At 47.2% G+C, this 18,953-nt stretch overlaps 1 protein-coding gene across 1 annotated transcript; it reads right to left on the bottom strand.

Annotated features, from left to right (window-relative positions):
- Positions 1–5,784: 5,784 nt before the first annotated feature.
- LOC114592020 (E3 ubiquitin-protein ligase TRIM7-like) lies at positions 5,785–18,480 on the bottom strand. The gene is made up of 7 exons (XM_028719830.2): positions 17,962–18,480; positions 13,330–13,425; positions 12,008–12,238; positions 11,817–11,839; positions 9,795–9,910; positions 7,701–7,727; positions 5,785–6,364 (listed from the first exon to the last, which is right to left on the bottom strand). Exons 1-7 carry the CDS (start codon positions 18,388–18,390, stop codon positions 5,832–5,834), a joined length of 1,455 nt encoding a protein of 484 aa, XP_028575663.2. The 5' UTR covers positions 18,391–18,480; the 3' UTR covers positions 5,785–5,831.
- Positions 18,481–18,953: the final 473 nt, after the last annotated feature.

Below are 18,953 nucleotides of genomic sequence, written 5' to 3'. Positions count from 1 at the left end.
GTAAAGAATATCAGTTATAACATATCTTATCCAATAAAATTTTCTGTAAGAAACTTCCAATCATCCTCATTGTACTTTTTCTGTTGTCTTAATTCTATCGCACAGTTTGTTATGTAGCTTTTTCTACATAATTCTCTGAAATATTTATTCCATTTGTTTATCATACACAAGCATCATTCATTTCTGCAAGGATAATATCATTGCCGCCGATTTAATAATCCGATTTTACGAAATGGCGCGTCTAGTTGCCCGCTCCCCCTCCCCCACTCTCTTAATCTTGGAAAGTGACCTTCTCCCATACATGCACATCCCAGTAGATTTCCTGTAGCCTAAGTGCATTGCCGCGGATTGGGCTAGATGACCCTTGGGGTCCCTTCCAGCTCTATACTGAGTCCCGGATCCCAAGTGGCAGGTTCCATCTCTGCCTTTGTCTGCCTATGAATCGGACAGCTGAGCGGCATCATTCATGGCAGCTTCCTTCTCCTTTCTTCTCCTCCATCCAGGCGATTTTGGTCCATCCATTTCTCTGCGTTAAACCCGAAGTCCCATGCCTTATATAAAAAGGTTTTCATGTGCAGCTTGTGGGGTGGGGGTGGTTTGAATGCTATCTTTGATGTGTCCCGTCCCGTCCCCCCCACAAACAAAGCCTGGGGTTTTTAGGTGTCCTTAAGATTGGGACACAACCTTGATGGCAGGAAGTGAGGAGGAATTAAAGAACCTTTTAATGAGGGTGAAAGAGGAGAGCGCAAAACATGGTCTGAAGCTCAACATCAAAATAATGAAGATCATGGCCACTGGACCCATCACCTCCTGGCAAACAGAAGGGGAAGAAATGGAGGCAGTGAGAGATTTTACTTTCTTGGGCTCCATGATCACTGCAGATGGTGACAGCAGTTACGAAATTAAAAGATGCCTGCTTCTTGGGAGAAAAGCAATGACAAACCTAGACAGCATCTTAAAAAGCAGAGACATCACCTTGCCAACAAAGGTCCGTATAGTTAAAGCTATGGTTTTCCCAGTAGTGATGTATGGAAGTGAGAGCTGGTCCATAAAGAAGGCTGATCGCCAAATAATTGATGCTTTTGAATTTTGGTGCTGGAGGAGACTCTTGAGAGTCCCATGGACTGCAAGAAGATCAAACCTATTCATTCTTAAGGAAATCAGCCCTGAGTGCTCACTGGAAGGACAGATCCTGAAGCTGAGACTCCAATACTTTGGCCACCTCATGAGAAGAGAAGACTCCCTGGAAAAGACCCTGATGTTGGGAAAGATGGAGGGCACAAGAAGAAGGGGACGACAGAGGACGGGATGGTGGGACAGTGTTCTCGAAGCTACAAACATGAGTTGGTTAAACTGATGGAGGCAGTGGAAGACAGGAGTGCCTGGCATGCTCTGGTCCATGAGGTCACAAAGAGGCGGACACGACTAAACGACTGTTTTTTGTCTCTCTCTCCCACCCTCCACTCCCCCCAGCAATGAGGGCAGAAGTGAAGCCTGCTGTGGAAAGCAGCCTTAAAACAACAGAACACACGGGCGGGTGTGTTAATCTGGCTGGCTCAAAATCACTTCCTTTATAGGCAGATTAGCAAGCATGTGTTTAAAAAATGCATCCCGTCTGCTTTGGCTCAAAGTCGTTCTCTCAAGGGAGAGACAACGCAGACTGAAGAAGCCATGTGAGGCCATGGGCGTAACCCAAGGGCACAACGGGGTGAGCTCCCGTTGCTCGGTCCCTGCTCCTGCCAACCTAGCAGTTCGAAAGCACGCCCAAAAGTGCAAGTAGATAAATAGGTACCACTCTGACAGGAAGGTGAACGGCGTTTCTGTGTGCTGCTCTGGTTCGCCAGAAGCGGCTTAGTCATGCTGGCCACAAGATCTGGAAGCTGTACGCCGGCTCCCTTGGCCAATAAAGTGAGATGAGCACCGCAACCCCAGAGTCGGTCACGACTGGACCTAATGTCCCTTTACCTTTAACCACTAGGCGGTGCTACTGCACATATTTCATGCAGGCGTAGTTTTGCTCTGAAGGCCTGACTGCTGCTTTAGTGGCCTGTTCTCTAACTGTTTTATTGTAAACCAGTATTTCAAAACCCCAGTTCTTGACTTCCATTCCTATTGTAATAAATCTCCCTCTGCACACTTTGCCCTAGTAGAGGCATGTTCTGTACACATAACTTGGTTGGAGAACACAATCTGTCACAAAATCTGGAGAAATGGCCGTTTCCAAGCATGGTTGCTTACGTTTTTTATCAGAAAGTTTGAATTATGTAGCCCTGCCTTTAAAAGCAAATGGAATTCAATTTCTATCTCCCCCCCCCACCCCCCGCAGCATGAACTTCCTAGTCAAACTCCCTGATTTGTGAGTGATCTTGAGAAACCAGCACTGGATTATTTTAAGAGGCAGAATGAGGCGGCAGGGAGAGGGGAGGGGAAAAACACACCCTTATGTAAATAAATAAACTTTATCCCCCATCAGAGCCCAATCCTGAAAAGAAGATATTCATAGAGGTGGCCTTGGCAGGTGATGCTCTTGTAGAAGACAACAAATCAGAAGACAAACTTTATTTTCCCCATGGCTGTCATGGGAAGCAAACAAATAACGTTCAGGATTTCACACATCAGCAGAAGTAGCAAGATTCTTCACAAAGGGGAAAGTCTCCGTGTGTTTCTGAATTGAAGATTTCTTTAAAGATGAACATGGAAATAGCTTTCAAACGTCTCCACATATATTGCATCATTGTATCTGTGCTAATCTTGGGAAGTGTGAACTAGGAACAGGACCGGATTTAGGTTTGAGGAGGCCCTAAGCTACTGAAGGTAATGGGGCCCTTTCTATGTCCACATGTCCTTTGTCAACAACAAATTGTTGCTGTTTTTTGTGTTGAATATATGCTATATGGTAATTTATGGACCTAACAGGTATCTAAAGCCATCTGCACATAACAAAATATGTACATCATAGGAGCCTACACAACACAAAACACTGTTGCTGTATGTAGGTTCCATTTTATGTGTTTTTTATCTTATATTTTGGAAATGTACACCCAGTTTTTCACCCTTTAAATTTTTGGGGGGCCCCCAAGAGAGTGGCACTCTGTGCAAATAGGACCAACCCCAATTGCACAGTGGTCCCTATTTCTTGGAATGCCTTTCCACCTGTGAGCAGCCTGCAGCTATACTTTTGCAGCTATTAAGAGAAGGCAGTGGTTCAGTGCTGGGTCTAGGTCTAATGTGTGAAGGGAGCAACAGATTCCTTCCTACATATCATAACCAGTGCAAGGAAACTGCGCTAGATGCTTCCTTTTGCTTCAACATAATCCTGTCTTCTTCCCTCAAAACTTTTAAACAAAGAAGCAAGATAAGGGTGGCTTTCCTCTGTTTAGGGTCAAAAGATTGAGATGAAGTAGTGACAATGTCTAGATCCCTTCATTTCCTCTCCTCTCACCTCTGGCACTACATCAATGTATTAGCTTCTTTTTAATATTTTGGGGAACTGCCAATCACCTTTCCTATAACTTGAATCCACTGGTTTGGGTCCTACCTTCTGGAGCAGGACAAAACAAGCTTGCTCCAACTTCCTTGTGACAGCCCTTAAGAAATTTAAGATATTATATTTACCGTATTTTTTGCTCTATAAGACTCACTTTTTCCCTTCTAAAAAGTAAGGGGAAATGTGTGTGCGTCTTATGGAGCGAATGCAGGCTGCGCAGCTATCACAGAAGCCAGAACAGCAAGAGGGATTGCTGCTTTCACTGTGTAGCGATCCTTCTTGCTGTTCTGGCTTCTGAGATCCAGAATTTTTTCTTTCTTGTTTTCCTCCTCCAAAAACTAGGTGCGTCTTGTGGTCTGGTGCGTCTTATAGAGCGAAAAATACGGGTATTTCAAAGCACAGCCACCAAAGGAATCCTTGAACTCTGCAATTTTTTGTTTGTTTGTTTGCTTTTGCCAATGAAGGGTCCTAAAACCTTGGGAACTGGAAGTCCTGCCTGAAAGCTGTTTAGGCCATGTTTAGCCCCTGTTGTTGTTGTTTAGTCGTTTAGTCGTGTCCGACTCTTCGTGACCCCATGGACCAGAGCACGCCAGGCACCTCTGTCCTCCACTACTTCCCGCAGTTTGGTCAAACTCATGCTGGTAACCTCGAAAACACTATCCAACCATCTCGTCCTCTGTCGCCCCCTTCTCCTTGTGCCCTCCATCTTTCCCAGCATCAGTGTCTTCTCCAGGGAGTCATCTCTTCTCATGAGGTGGCCAAAGTACTGGAGCCTCAGCTTCAGGATCTGTCCTTCCAGTGAGCACTCAGGGCTGAATTCCTTCAGAATGGAGAGGTTTGATCTTCTTGCAGTTCATGAGACTCTCAAGAGTCTCCTCCAACACCATAATTAAAAAGCATCAATTCTTCGGCGATCAGCCTTCTTTATGGTCCAGCTCTCACTTCCATATATCACTACTGGGAAAACCATAGCTTTAACTATATGGACCTTTGTCAGCAAGGTGATGTCTCTGCTTTTTAAGATGCTGTCTAGGTTTGTCATTTCTTTTCTCCCAAGAAGCAGGCATCTTTTAATTTTGTGACTGCTGTCACCACCTGCAGTGATCATGGAGCCCAAGAAAGTAAAATCTCTCACTGCCTCCATTTCTTCCCCTTCTATTTGCCAGGAGGTGATGGGCCCAGTGGCCATGATCTTAGTTACACAATGTTAAAAGAAAAACTGTTCCTCTTTCCTTTATGAGGTATCCAGGAGCCCATATAGAGTCCTTCTAAGATTCCCTATCGGTAGGAGAAAAGAGGGGCCAACCAGAGTATATTGAGAAGCAAAGCAGCTAGTAAGCCTGATCTTTATTAAACTATTGCAAAAGGGTCCCCACTCACCACACGCAGGAGGGGGGAGAACACCAAACAATGGTGCGCAAACCAGTATATAGCCTTTTGAAATTACCCACCCTGTAGCCCAAAACACCCCCAAAACATCACATACATCACAGAAGGAAGTGGTCTCCAGCAGAAATCCTGCTTGTCAGGATACCTGATAAAGGTCACTGATTGTATTACCTGGGCAATCTGGCCATTCTTTTCTGATGGTTAATGCTTTAGTTCCTGACTCCAGCTCACAGGCTCACCCTATTCATACACAAATATGCCCTTTAAGACAGGATTTGTAAGCAAAAACACAAAGGGAAGGCTTTCCCCATCTTCCTCCTTACTGCAGAGGAATATTTGAGGTCACTGGAAGAGTCAAAATGGCTTCAGGATTGCTCTCCTGTACTATTTCAAACACATGGTTCATATATTTAGATATGTGTGCATTTATGAGTATTTATTCTATTTTTGAGACCTTAAAATTCTTATAACAGCAACCACTGAGAAGGTTCCAGAATGCCGCCTACTTATGTTGGCTTTTTGCAGTTTGGTAGCGCTGCAGAGAGCTTGCTGGGGAGACCATGCATTAAAAATGAAAAGGACTCAAAAATAACTTAAACAAGGTTTTAATAAGAAAAACAAAAACTCCTTTTACACTAATACATCAACAAACCAGACCCAACCACCAACCCATCCCCCAGGGTAATGGGAGAGCTAGGTGCTGCTCCTTATATACTACACCCAAATGCTGACACACCTTAATCAAATACAACTCAGCAGCACCTGCTATGTTTCACAGCTGTAAAGCTGGGTCTCGTTATCTTGCTCTGGCCCTTGCTCTGGCCCCTTAAAGACATACACATCGGGTGGAACAATGATGAACCTTTACATTTAAAGAAACCATTCAACAACTTAGGGTGGTGGGTTTTGTTGGGGGGGTTTCCCTGCTCATCACACACACCCCCCACAAAAAAATTCAACACTTTAGAGTGACTCCCAAACCCAAGAGGAAGAAGGGGCGGATCTTCTCCCCCAAGAATGACCCTGCAAAGAAAGTGAAGAGACATTCTTTGGCGTCGGCATCAAAAAATTCCACCAGACCCGCTTCGTAATCCAGGGAAATCCGGATCTTCCTGGGCAGTTGCCTTACGGTCACGGAGACCGGCTCGGGGCAGCTCAAAGCCACGAGCTGAAAAGGCGAGGACTCGCCAAACTGCTTCTTCAGAGCCCAAACCCCCTCATTCGGATTAAGCCTAAACGGACCCTTCCTCCTGACAGAGTCTTTGGCAACACCCAGAGCCCACATGGCTTGGTCTACTGTCTCAATCTCTACCTCCCAGCAAGGCCTTCCTGAGGTGAATCCCTCGCGGCCCAGCACAAAGGGCATCCAGTCAAATCTCTCCGGGTTGTCGGGCAGATCCTGCTTCTTTTCTGCTCTTCTCACACTCTTCAGGTCCTCAGAGACGAGGAGCTTTGGGGACGCAGTTTCCGGATCCAGGGTCACACTCACTGCGTGACAGACAGAGGGAAAGAGAGACAGAGAGAGAGAGAGAGAAAGAGAGAGAGAGGATGGATGATGGTAGACCCCATGCCAGTCTGATCTGCGTTGAATCTGATTTATTTGACATGCGGAATCGTTTTGATTGTTGAGGTTATTTTCAGTCACCTCAAGATGTTTCACAGGTGAATAAACAGGTAAGGTGTTTTGTACTGAGTTGAATAGGATCCAAAATGCAACAGTCTGGTTGGTCCTAGAACAATAGGATCCAGAATGCAGCAGTCTGATTGGTCCTAGAACAATAGGATCCAAAATGCAGCAGTCTGATTGGTCCTAGAACAATAGGATTCAGAACACAGCAGTCTGATTGGTCCTAGAACAATAGGATCCAGATTGCAGCAGTCTGATTGGTCCTAGAACAATAGGGTCCAGAATGCAGCAGTCTCATTGGTTCACAGGAGCCACCCAATCCAGCTCCAGGTGGAAGTGAATCCGCAACCTGATTGGCCTACAGGAGAATCCCGGAATTAGCCAATCACGTGGGGCCCATTGTGTAAATAATGTATATAAAGCAGACATTCTGGGGGAACATCCATTCCTCCTCACCACTATGAGCTGAATAAAGAGCATGAAATCCACCCTCGACTCCTGGTATATTTCATAAGGTTAAGAGCCCGTCTGCTGATTTGAAATGGCGGCTGAGTTGAGTTCACACCTCACAATCTTAGGCTCTACCCCACTCCTGTCTTCATGAACATGCCAACCCTTCTACACTCCCCCCAGATCAACCCTAACCAGCCCCCAGCCTAGATACTTCTGACTGAATTTCCCAAAAGGTTGGCCCAGTCAGTTGCAAAATGTCATCTGATCATCACATCGTTGAACAAGGGGCTTTTGTCCACATCCCATGTTGTCCTTCTTATTTTGATGATGTATTTTGTGGTTTTGTACAGTGGTACCTCGGGTTAAGTACTTAATTCGTTCTGGAGGTCCGTTCTTAACCTGAAACTGTTCTTAACCTGGAGCACCACTTTAGCTAATGGGGCCTCCCACTGCCGCCATGCGATTTCTGTTCTCATCCTGAAGTAAAGTTCTTAACCTGAAGCACTATTTCTGGGTTAGCAGAGTCTGTAACCTGAAGCGTATGTAACCTGAAGCGTATGTAACCCGAGGTACCACTGTATTTTGATTTTTTATTCTGTGTACTGCCCTGAGACCTCCAGGTATAGGGTGGTCTATAAATTCAATAAAGGATGTTGTTGTTGTTGTTGATAATAATCGTAACAGCCCAATCCCCTCAAAAGTTTCCCATATCAATGTGGGGCACACGCGTTAAAGATAATTTACCTTTGTTCAGGGCTTGCATCAGAGAATCTGTTAAGAAGAAGAAAGAGTAACAAATTTAAATATCACCACTGGGGAAAAACCACAACCCTCTCAAACCAAGTGGAACTTTGCGGGGATTGCTGGAGGGTTTCCCCTCAGAGTAACTATTTATTCAGCAATTGTCCTGTTTTGCTTGCAGAAAGCTTATGCAGAGCCAGTGTGGTGTAGTGGTTAAGAGCGGTAGTCTCGTAATCTGGGGAACCAGGTTCGCGTCTCCGCTCCTCCACATGCAGCTGCTGGGTGACCTTGGGCCAGTCACACTTCTCTGAAGTCTCTCAGCCCCACTCACCTCACAGAGTGTTTGTTGTGGGGGAGGAAGGGAAAGGAGATTGTTAGCCACTTTGAGACTCCTTAAAGGGAGTGATAGGCGGGATATCAAATCCAAACGCTTGTTAGACTACCCCTAGTTTTTACTGGGAGTGGCAATGAACATCCGTCTTTCATGGCTTTTGGGGTGTATAGAAGCCTTCCCATTCGTCAGTCATTCATTCTGCAACTACCACTTTCTAAACTGCAAAAAGTTATAGAATTGTAGAGTTGGAAGAGACCTCAGTGGTCATCTAGTCCAACCCCCTGCAATGCAGGAATCTTTTGCCCAACATGGGACTCAAACCCACAACCCTGAGATTAAGAGTCTCATTCTCTACTAACTAAGCAATGACAGTTGTTTTTAAGTGGGTTTCTTACACCAGAACAACAGAGCACTTGAATCCTCTGCAAAGGCGTCAGTATATTGCAAAGCAATTCCACTGCATACCAGAAGTTTAGGTTAGCCCATTTACAGCAGATTGCACTACACAAACAAATCAGGATAACAGCTTGCAGTCATTTAACCACCCTCATTAAAAAAAAAAAATCTGAACAAAGGCTCAATAAAGATCAGATGCAATCTAACCTCTGTGGAAGCTTTGTTCATGAAAATTAGGAGGAATGTTTGATTCATAAGACATCTGGAGGACTCTTGATGCAAAAACCAAAAATTCTGCTTTGTGATTGACAGTCTAGAGCAGGCATCCCCAAACTCAGCCCTCCAGCTGTTTTGGGACTACAGTTCCCATCATCCCTGACCACTGGTCCTGTTAGCTAGGGATGATGGGAGTTGTAGGCCAAAAACATCTGGATGGCCGAGTTTGGGGATGCCTGGTCTAGAGGCACCTAGTGTGGTATAATAATAATAATAATAATAATAATAATAATAATAATAATAATAATAATAATAATAATAATAATTTATTTATACCCTGCCCATCTGGCTGGGTTTCTCCAGCCACTCTGGGCGGCTTCCAACAGAACACTAAAATACAATAACCTATTAAACATTAAAAGCTTTGCTAAACAGGGCTGCCTTCAGATGTCTTCTAAAAGTTTGGTAGTTGTTGTTCTCTTTGACATCTGGTGGGAGGGCGTTCCACAGGGTGGGTGCCACTACTGAGAAGGCCCTCTGCCTGGTTCCCTGTAACTTGACTTCTCACAGCAAGGGAACTGCCAGAGGACCTCAGTGTCTGGGCTGAACGATGGGGGTGGAGACGCTCCTTCAGGTATACAGGACCGAGGCCGTTTAGGGCTTTAAAGGTCAGCACCAACACTTTGAATTGTGCTCGGAAACGTACTGGGAGCCAGTGTAGATATAATGGTTAGATTGTAGGTCTGGGATCTGGGAGACAAGGGTTCGAATCCCCATTCAGCCATGAGGCTCACTGGGCGACCTTGGGCCAGTCATTGTCTCATAGCCTAGCCTACATCACAAGGCTGTTGTGAGGATGAATACTGGCCACCTTTGTTCAGTGCTTGCTGAGCTGCTTCAGTCAAGCACCACCCCCTTCAACACTACCCTTGTTCAGACTGAAGGGGAGTAAAAGATCCGTACTGATAGAGAGAAAAATTGAAGCCATGGAGAAGCAAAGCCCAGCAGCAGCATTCCTGCGTCTTAAAAGAACCACCAAGAACTACCAATAGGGAAGGGACAGGATAAGGTTTCTTACTTTCCTCGAACCCAGCCTGGAACTGGTGCATACTCTGAGACCTCCATTTCCCTCCTTAAGGTACCCAAATTACCTTGAGAGCTCTCCAAAGCCTTTTCTAAAGCAGAGTTTTTCTGTGACGCAAACCTGAGCGCCTCTTCCATCTTTGGAGAAAGGTCCGTCATGTGCCCTACTGAGTTCTTCTCATTCCTGGAAGGGAATATGGTCAGGGAATAAGGAAGAGATATAGATTCGTTCTGGAGGTCTGTTCTTAACCTGAAACTGTTCTTAACCTGAAGCACCACTTTAGCTAACGGGGCCTCCTGCTGCCGCTGTGCCGCCGCCGCACGATTTCTGTTCTCATCCTGAAGCAAAGTTCTTAACCCAAGGTAATATTTCTGGGTTAGCGGAGTCTGTAAGCTGAAGCATATGTAACTCTAGGTACCACTGTATAGATATATACAGTGCTTCCCCCCCCCAAAATGTTTAGGGGTACAGTGGTATCTCGGGTTACAGACGCTTCAGGTTATGCATTTTCCGGTTGCGCACCATGCTGAACCCAGAAGTACCGGAACGGGTTACTTCTGGGTTTCGGCGCTCGCCGAAATTGCGCTTTGCGCATGCGCAGAAGCACAGAATCGTGAGCCGCGCATGCGCAGACGTGGCACTGCAGGCTGCGAACGTGCCTCCCACACGGATCACATTTGCAACCCGAGGTTCCACTATACTCTCATTTCCCTACTCATATTGAAATACTGCCCCTCAGTGAGGCCAAACTTAGATTCTCAAAATGTTTAGGGGCATGCATCCCCCTGCTACCTCCAGGAAAAAAGCACAGGACATGGATCTATTTAATGAACAGTTGACTGTACGGAGCAGACTTTCTAACCCTATTTCTCAGATATCTGGGGCAGAAGCTGAAAGAGAAAGGGGACCCCCCCCCCAAAGTTCATAAATAGCACTAGCTTTCTCATGCACTCCTATGGGGCTGAGACTCTACCACCTGAAAAGCAGGGGAAGCAGAAAAGGATGCGATGGAAGAGCCACTGTGGCGTTTGACCTCCTATGTGTGTGACATCATACAGGGTTCATAGGGAAAGGGTTAACTCATTGTAAAATGACTAACCAATGGGAACCCAGGGGGCGGAGTTAATGGTGTATAAGTTTTCAGCACAGAGGTTTTTAGAGAGTTAGAGTTGTTGAGAAGACAGTCTGGAGTTAAAAGAGATAGAGAAGAGAAGTCTGTGGGTTAAACAGTTGAGATAATCAGTCAGAAGGTATTAGGGAGGTATGAAAGTTAAGATACTGACAGGAATATTATCTGAGAAACCATAAACTTGTTAATGTTTCTAAAATAAACTTGTTTTTTGGTTCACTTTTAACAACTGACTGGACTCAGTGTTTTACCAGAGATTAACTTTCTTGGGCTCCATGATCACTGCAGATGGTAACAGCAGTCACAAAATTAAAAGACGCCTGCTTCTTGGAAGAAAAGCAATGACAAACCTAGACAGCATCTTAAAAAGCAGAGGCATCACCTTGCCAACAAAGGTCCATATAGTTAAAGCTATGGTTTTCCCAGTAGTGATGTATGGAAGTGAGATCTGGACCATAAAGAAGGCTGATCGCCGAAGAATTGGTGCTTTTGAATTACGGTGCTGGAGGACACTCTTGAGACTCCCATGGACTGCAAGAAGATCAAACCTATCCATTCTGAAGGAAATGAGCCCTGAGTGCTCACTGGAAGGACAGATCCTGAAGCTGAGGCTCCAATACTTTGGCCACCTCATGAGAAGAGAAGACTCCCTGGAAAAGACCCTGATGTTGGGAAAGATGGAGGGCACAAGGAGAAGGGGACGACAGAGGACAAGATGGGTGGACAGCGTTCTCGAAGCTACCAGCATGAGTTTGACCAAACTGCGGGAGGCAGTGGAAGACAGGAGTGCCTGGCGTGCTCTGGTCCATGGGGTCACGAAGAGTCGGACACGACTAAACAACTAAACGGCGACAACAACAAACTGGTTGGTGGCAGCGGGGAAGCGAGCACAGTGGTGACACAGGGATCAATAGACTGTTAAACATCCGGGAACCCTGTGTGATTGCCACAGCCACATACCTGCTCAAAGCACTTCTGATGTCCTGAAATAGAGAGAGGGGGGAAGAGGTGTCAGTTGCACAAGACAAAACAAGCACTGGGTTCCTTTTCGTGCCAAGGAAATTCCTTCGCCCTTTCTATTCCTTGACTGCATAAAACAAAAGGCTTGTGCCTTCTTTCTGCCCACCTGGCACCTTTGTGCTGAGTCTCACCTGCAGGAATTCACTCGCAGGCTGCAGGCTCTTCTCCTCCATCTCCACAATCAGCTCACTGAGTTGCGAAATCTCCTCAGAGAGTCTGGAGAGGTTCTCTTCCTGCCACCTCCCCATCTCTCTCTCCACATCTTCCAGCTGGCCGAGCCACAGGTTCAGTTTCTCCTCAAGGAACTCCTGCATCTTCTCAAAGGCAATTCTGATCTTCTGCTTCTCCATTTCTAACCCCGCCTATGGGAGGGAAGTGGGCGGAGTGGGGGAAATACAAAGAAATTTGGAAAAGGGCAAAGGGAGACGAGGAGCTTCAGTCAAAGGATGCTGACTGTTCATAATAATGCTCTTTCGTAAGCTGTAGATCAGCGTTTCCCAAACGTAGTCCAGCTGTTTTCGGACTACGACTCCCATCATCCCTCACTAGCAAGACCAGGGGTCAGGGTGATGGGAATTGTAGTCTGAAAACAGCTAAAGATCCCAGTCTGGGAAACACTGCTATAGATTAAGGTAATGGGGCATTTTGCCCAACTAATCTAAGGTAAAAAGGTAAAGGAGCCCTGGACGGTTAAGTCCAGTCAAAGGCGACTATGGGGTTGCGGCACTCATCTTGCTTGCAGGCTGAGGGAGCCAGTGTTTGTCCACAGACAGCATGTGGCCAGCATGACTAAACCACTTCTAGCGCAACGGGACACTGTGACGGAAACCAGAGCGCACGGAAACGCCGTTTACTTTTCCGCCACAGCGGTACCCATTTATCTACTTGCACTGGTGTGCTTTAGAACTGCTAGTATGCCAGAAGCTGGGACAGAGCAACGGGAGCTTACCCCATCGCAGGGATTTGAACTGCCGACCTTCTGATCGGCAAGCCCAAGAGGCTCAGTGGTTTAGACCACAGCACCACCCGCGTCCCGCCCAGATTTCTAAACACATTCTAACAGGTACAAACAGGTACCATCCCCTGTGGAAGTTTATTACTCATCCTCCGGTTCATTCTGCTCATCAGTACTCCAATGGCAACTGTGTTCTGGGGGACGAACAAGCTGCCACTTTGGGGAGCAAACACACAGGTGATTTGAATGTGTGTGTAAACAGGGATGCGTATGTGACAAATCTGTTTCCTGTCCGTGTTCTTGAAAAGCGACAAGAAGCAGCTCAGCTGGGCATTTTGGGAAGCAATCAAATGGCTTCACCCTGTACATCCTAGTCTAAGGAGTCCATAGCCTCCACAGAACAACACCAATACCGGCCAACATATAGGAAGATATTTCTCTTAGTGACAGGGTGGCCTGAGGAGTCCTAACACATGATTTGCAAGAACAAATACCTACCACACACTCCTGCCTCCTCAACTCTTCGGCTGATTTCTGCTCCACAAGTTTCTCTCTCTCATCCTTCAGAGACTCTAGGCGGGCCTTGATTTGTTCCTTAAAAAATATAAAAGAGTTTTGCGACATTCACCCTCCTACAGAGGGTGGTGAATACAGCAGAAGATATTATGGGCTGTCCCGTGAATCCGCTGGATGAAATAGCGGAAGAGCGTTGCCTCAGGAGAGTGAGGGAAATTCTCAGGGACGATTCACACCCTGGCCGGCACTTTCTTGATCTCCTGCCCTCAGGCAGAAGATATAGAAGCATGATTTGTCGCACCAACAGGGTAAAGAACAGCTTCTATCCGTGGGCTGTTAGGCTGCTGAATGAAAAGATCACAACAGGGCAGCTGACTTTCGGGTTTGGTGGGTGTGCGTCAGTAAACGAGGGGAATTTTGACTAAGAGAGCTGAGTGGGGTGGAGGTGCTCGTGTAATCTCACTGTATACAAGTTGTACAAGTGACAATAAAGTATTTCAATTTCAATTATTCAGAGGTCAGTCCACCTGAAGCCCAGGAAAAAAAATACACGTCTGATCAGAGAACGATGGGCTAGGGGAGAATCATAGCATCATAGAATTGTAGAGTTGGGAGGAACCGTGAAGATCATCTAGTCCAACCCCCTGCACGGTTCCCAGGATCCTTTGGGTGAAGTGGTGTGATTTAAGCCTATGGTGTGTACACACAGCCTTGGGAGTCTGACAACATCTGGAAGATATTACATTAGCAAAACCTGGCTGTCAGAGCTGCCTCAGGTCCCAGCTCACAGAGAACCAACGCCAGTCCGTTGTTATATAAAATAGTCTTTATTGAAGTTCAGTTTCTCTTTTACAGCCACGGCGCGCAGCTCTACGTCTTAAACCCTAGACCGCCGAAGCTCCGTCTGAGTCTCCTCCCCCCAGACACCAGTTTAAGACCCTAGCCTTGCTCCACCTCTTCCTCTGCTCCCTCCTCCTCTGGGTCCGCTTGTCCGCCGAGGTCTTGCCCTTCCTAGACTCTTCTGACGCTGAATCCCCTGAGTCTTCCCCCTCCCTCCGGCGGGCTTTAGGACCTGGTTCCCAATCCGTGCTTTCTGCTGTCCCGTGCGCCTGTACATTTGAACTTGGCGCGCGCGCCCAGCCTGCCACCTTCCTCCTGACCGTTATACTGCTCCTGTCGCTGCTTCCCTCTTCGGGGATGCTAGCTGGGTCTGACTCCTCCTCCCTGCCTTCCGGAGGAGACCCTGACTCTGACCTATGGGGCTCTTCCCCCCCACTACGCTCTGGTGGGGAAGCTGGTCCTGATTTCCAGCTACTGCTCTGGGAGTCTCCGCTGGCCCCCTGCTTCTGGTGTGTCCCCCCCGGGACCCCCCTTGCCCTGGCCATCGGCGCCCCCTTCTGGGAATCTTCTGATTCACTGGAGAGGCTTATGGAATCTCTCGGGTCACTGTCATTCTGCCCTCCGCTGCCCTCAGATTCTTCCCCTTCGCTCTCCATTTCCTCTCTCCCCTGTGCCTCTGCTCCTGAGCCCCTGACACTGGCCTTTTATGATTTATGATTTTATGGCTTTTTTATTTATGGCCATTTAAATCTGTTTGTGGGGGAGGTGTTTTTTTGTTTTGCTTCCAGCTATTTATTTTGTGCTTTTATTCTGTGTTTTTTATATTTTGAACTGCCCTGAGATCTTTGGGTGAAGGTCGGTATATAAATTTAATTAATTAATAATAATAATAATAATGGTTAATGTATTTATTATTTATTGCATTTATATTCCACCTTCTTTTCCAAAGAAGCTCTGGCTGGCATACGTGGTTCTCCCCATCCTCCTCATTTAATCCCAATAACAGCCCTGTGATACCTCAGGCTAGGCTGAGAGGCAGTGACCGGCCCAAGGTCACCCAGTGAGTTTCACAAGCGAGTGGGAATTTGAACCCTGGCCCTGCTCCAACACTCTAAACCAACACACCACACAGGTGGTTCTGCCTTTCTGGAAACTGCCATTTCTTCTGCAAACCTTAGCTCCCAATTTTACCCATCCTCCCCTTCCCATTTATGCCCGCCCCATTCCTCCCCAAAGCAGCTCTTAAGGTTTTTGGGGAGTCCCCTCACCATCTTCATGAGTGCTAGTTTGACCCACAAATTGGCATCCCAGGGATCTTGGCTCAAATCAGGTCCATAGAACGGGGTGCAGAGGATTTTTTTTGTCTTTGCTCCCTGAGAGTCCCATGGACTGCAAGAAGATCAAACCTCTCCATTCTGAAGGAAATCAGCCCTGAGTGCTCACTGGAAGGACAGATCCTGAAGCTGAGGCTCCAATACTTTGGCCACCTCATGAGAAGAGAAGACTCCCTGGAAAAGACTCTGATGTCGGGAAAGATGGAGGGCACAAGGAGAAGGGGACGACAGAGGACGAGATGGTTGGACAGTGTTCTCGAAGCTACCAGCATGAGTTTGACCAAACTGCGGGAGGCAGTGGAAGACAGGAGTGCCTGGCGTGCTCTGGTCCATGGGGTCACGAAGAGTCGGACACGACTAAACGACTAAACAACAACAACATGCTTTCTAGTTCTGGTGTTTTTTGAGTTTGATCTGGTTTGCATTCACACTTCCTAATTCACACTTCCCAAGATTAGCACAGATATAATGATGCAATATATGTGGAGACATTTGAAAGTTATTTCCATGTTCATCTTTAAAGAAATCTTCAATTCAGAAACACATGGAGACCTTCCCCTTTGTGAAGATGCTTGCTACTTTTGCTGATGTGTGAAATCCTGGAAATTTGCAGTGGAAGACAGGTGTGCCTGGCGTGCTCTGGTCCATGGGGTCACGAAGAGTCGGACATGACTAAACAACAACAACAACAACATAATCCTAAACTGGAGCTGGGTTCCTATTCTGGCATTCTGCATAGCTAAAGGGGGGGGGGGGAGGTCAAATCGAAACCAATTTCCAACTCAAAAATAGTCACACCCCAGTCTTCAAAAGCAGAACCTTTGAATGATTCACGTCATTTGGCCCACCCATAGCCGCACACCACAACCACGCCACAACCACTGGTCTCTCTGGTTGCCCTTCCCCTGTCCCCCCCACCCCTCCAAGCATCACTGGAATCCCCTTTCTCACCCCCCCTTAGAAAAAGAGTCTTTTAGTAAGCAGCCAGAAAGCAAATCTCCAACGGCCCTGCCCTCTTCCTTGGAAGGCCCCCTCTGCCCAGGTTATTTCGGAGAAGGGGAATTTAAAGGCTTGGCAGCTGGAAGTCAGTGCTACAGGGCATCCTGCCATTTTAAAAAGACATTTTTAAAAAATCAGGAGGCACAGGGCCCTGTGGGCCGCGGGTGCCAACAGACAGCTTAGGAAACCCATACATTTGTCTGCCTGGAGAGACAACGGAGCATGCCTGGAGAATCAGTCACAATGCCTGCTGCAGCTACAGAGACCAGTGACTCACAGCGGTCCGCTGCCTCCCGCGTTGTTTTTGCTGCGTTTGCAGCACGGACGACCTTCCTGGGGTGCAACCCTACCCAAAAAAGAAAACAAGAGAAGGTGCCCTCCATCCGAGCTTTCACACTGTCCCCCACCCCATGCGCTTGATCCCATATATCTGGCGCACAGCTCAGAGGCACGCCGTTTGACAGCGATTGTTTGGGTTGCATCTTGTATGTTTCTGGCAATGCTTTCTTTTTATTGTCCACGTTCGATTTTTCACGGCAATAGTTTAAGGAATATCAACAACCTCAGATATGCGGATGACACAACCTTGATGGCAGAAAGTGAGGAGGAATTAAAGAACCTTTTAATGAGGATGAAAGACGAGAGCGCAAAATATGGTCTGAAGCTCAACATCAAAAAAACAAAGATCAAGGCCACTGGGCCCATCACCTCCTGGCAAATAGAAGGGGAAGAAATGGAGGCAGTGAGAGATTTTACTTTCTTGGGCTCCATGATCACTGCAGATGGTGACAGCAGTCCCGAAATTAAAAGACGCCTGCTTCTTGGGAGGAAAGGAATGACAAACCTAGACAGCATCTTAAAAAGCAGAGACATCACCTTGCCAACAAAGGTCCGTATAGTTAAAGCTCTGGTTTTCCCAGTAGTGATGTATGGAAGTGAGAGCTGGACCATAAAGAAGGCTGATCGCCGAAGAATTAATGCTTTTGAATTATGGTGCTGGAGGAGACTCTTGAGAGTCCCATGGACTGCAAGAAGATCAAACCTCTCCATTCTTAAGGAAATCAGCCCTGAGTGCTCACTGGAAGGACAGATCCTGAAGCTGAGGCTCCAATACTTTGGCCACCTCATGAGAAGAGAAGACTCCCTGGAAAAGACCCTGGTGTTGGGAAAGATGGAGGGCACAAGGAGAAGGGGACGACAGAGGACGAGATGGTTGGACAGTGTTCTCAAAGCTACCAGCATGAGTTTGACCAAACTGTGGGAGGCAGTGGAAGACAGGAATGCCTGGTGTGCTCTGGTCCATGGGGTCACGAAGAGTCGGACACGACTAAATGACTAAACAACAACAGTGCGCGCAAGTAGTGAGCCTCGTTGCGCAGCGCGTAAAAGCGCGTGGCGCTGGTCCCGGCAGATACCCACCCAACCGCCGTGACTTCCCTACCTTGTACTCTTGGGAAGCCTCTTCCATGGGACACACGCGGTGCTCTCGGTGCTCCTTGGACCTGTCGCACACCACGCAGATGGGCGCTTCGTCGTCCTTGCAGAAGAGCTTCAGCGGCTCCTGGTGCGCTTGGCACATGCGCCCCTGCCCCGCGCCTGATGCGCGCCTTCCTCCCCCTTCTCCCTCCTGGAGTTTCTTGAGCAGCTCCGCGACGTTGGCTAGTTGCCGGTTGGGCTTGAAGTTCCTGGGCTGCACGGCTTCTTTGCACTCCGGGCAGCAGGAGGGAGAGTCGGGGCCGGATCCTTCCCAGAGACCCGCCAGGCAGGCGCGGCAAAAGTTGTGCCCGCAGTCCAGAGTCACCGGGTCTCTGAAGTAGTCCTGGCAGACGGAGCACGTCACTTCATCGCAGAGCCCTTGCACGGCCGCCATCGCTGCGTCTCCCTGGAGAGTCCTAAGAGACACCCTCTTTTTAAGTTTCGTTTCTCCCTTCCGAGGCTGCCTGGGCGTTTCCTTGCGGGTTGATCCCTGGGGAAAGCAGAGGAGGATCCTGCGAGAATAAACCGCGCGGTGGAAGCTGGAGGAGCCGCTTTCAGAGCAGAAGCAGCTTAAAAATAAATAGAGAGAGCCTTAAAATATCAATGACTTCCCTTCTCCTCTATACATGTTTCATTTTGCATAACCTAAATCCCTGCATATTTTACTTAACTAAACTGAACCATTCAGCATTCCATTATTTCATCCATCAAAACTTATTTACACTGTTGAATTTATCTTAAAGCTGCCCACGTTTTCAAATAAACACAATTTTCCTCCATATATCCAGTAAACATTTTCCAATCTTCTTTAAACGTATGTTCTTCTTGTTCTCTTATTCTATACATTAAATCTGCAAGCTGCACGTATTCCATCAGCTTAAGTTGCCATTCTTCTTTAGTTGGGACCTTGCTCGTTTTCCATTTTTGGGCTAAACGACACCTGGGAATTTCCATCTG

This window comes from Podarcis muralis, chromosome 2 (genome assembly GCF_964188315.1).
Source record: "Podarcis muralis chromosome 2, rPodMur119.hap1.1, whole genome shotgun sequence".
NCBI classification, from domain to species: Eukaryota; Metazoa; Chordata; class Lepidosauria; order Squamata; family Lacertidae; genus Podarcis; species Podarcis muralis.
This window is presented reverse-complemented; position numbering and strand designations above follow the sequence as displayed.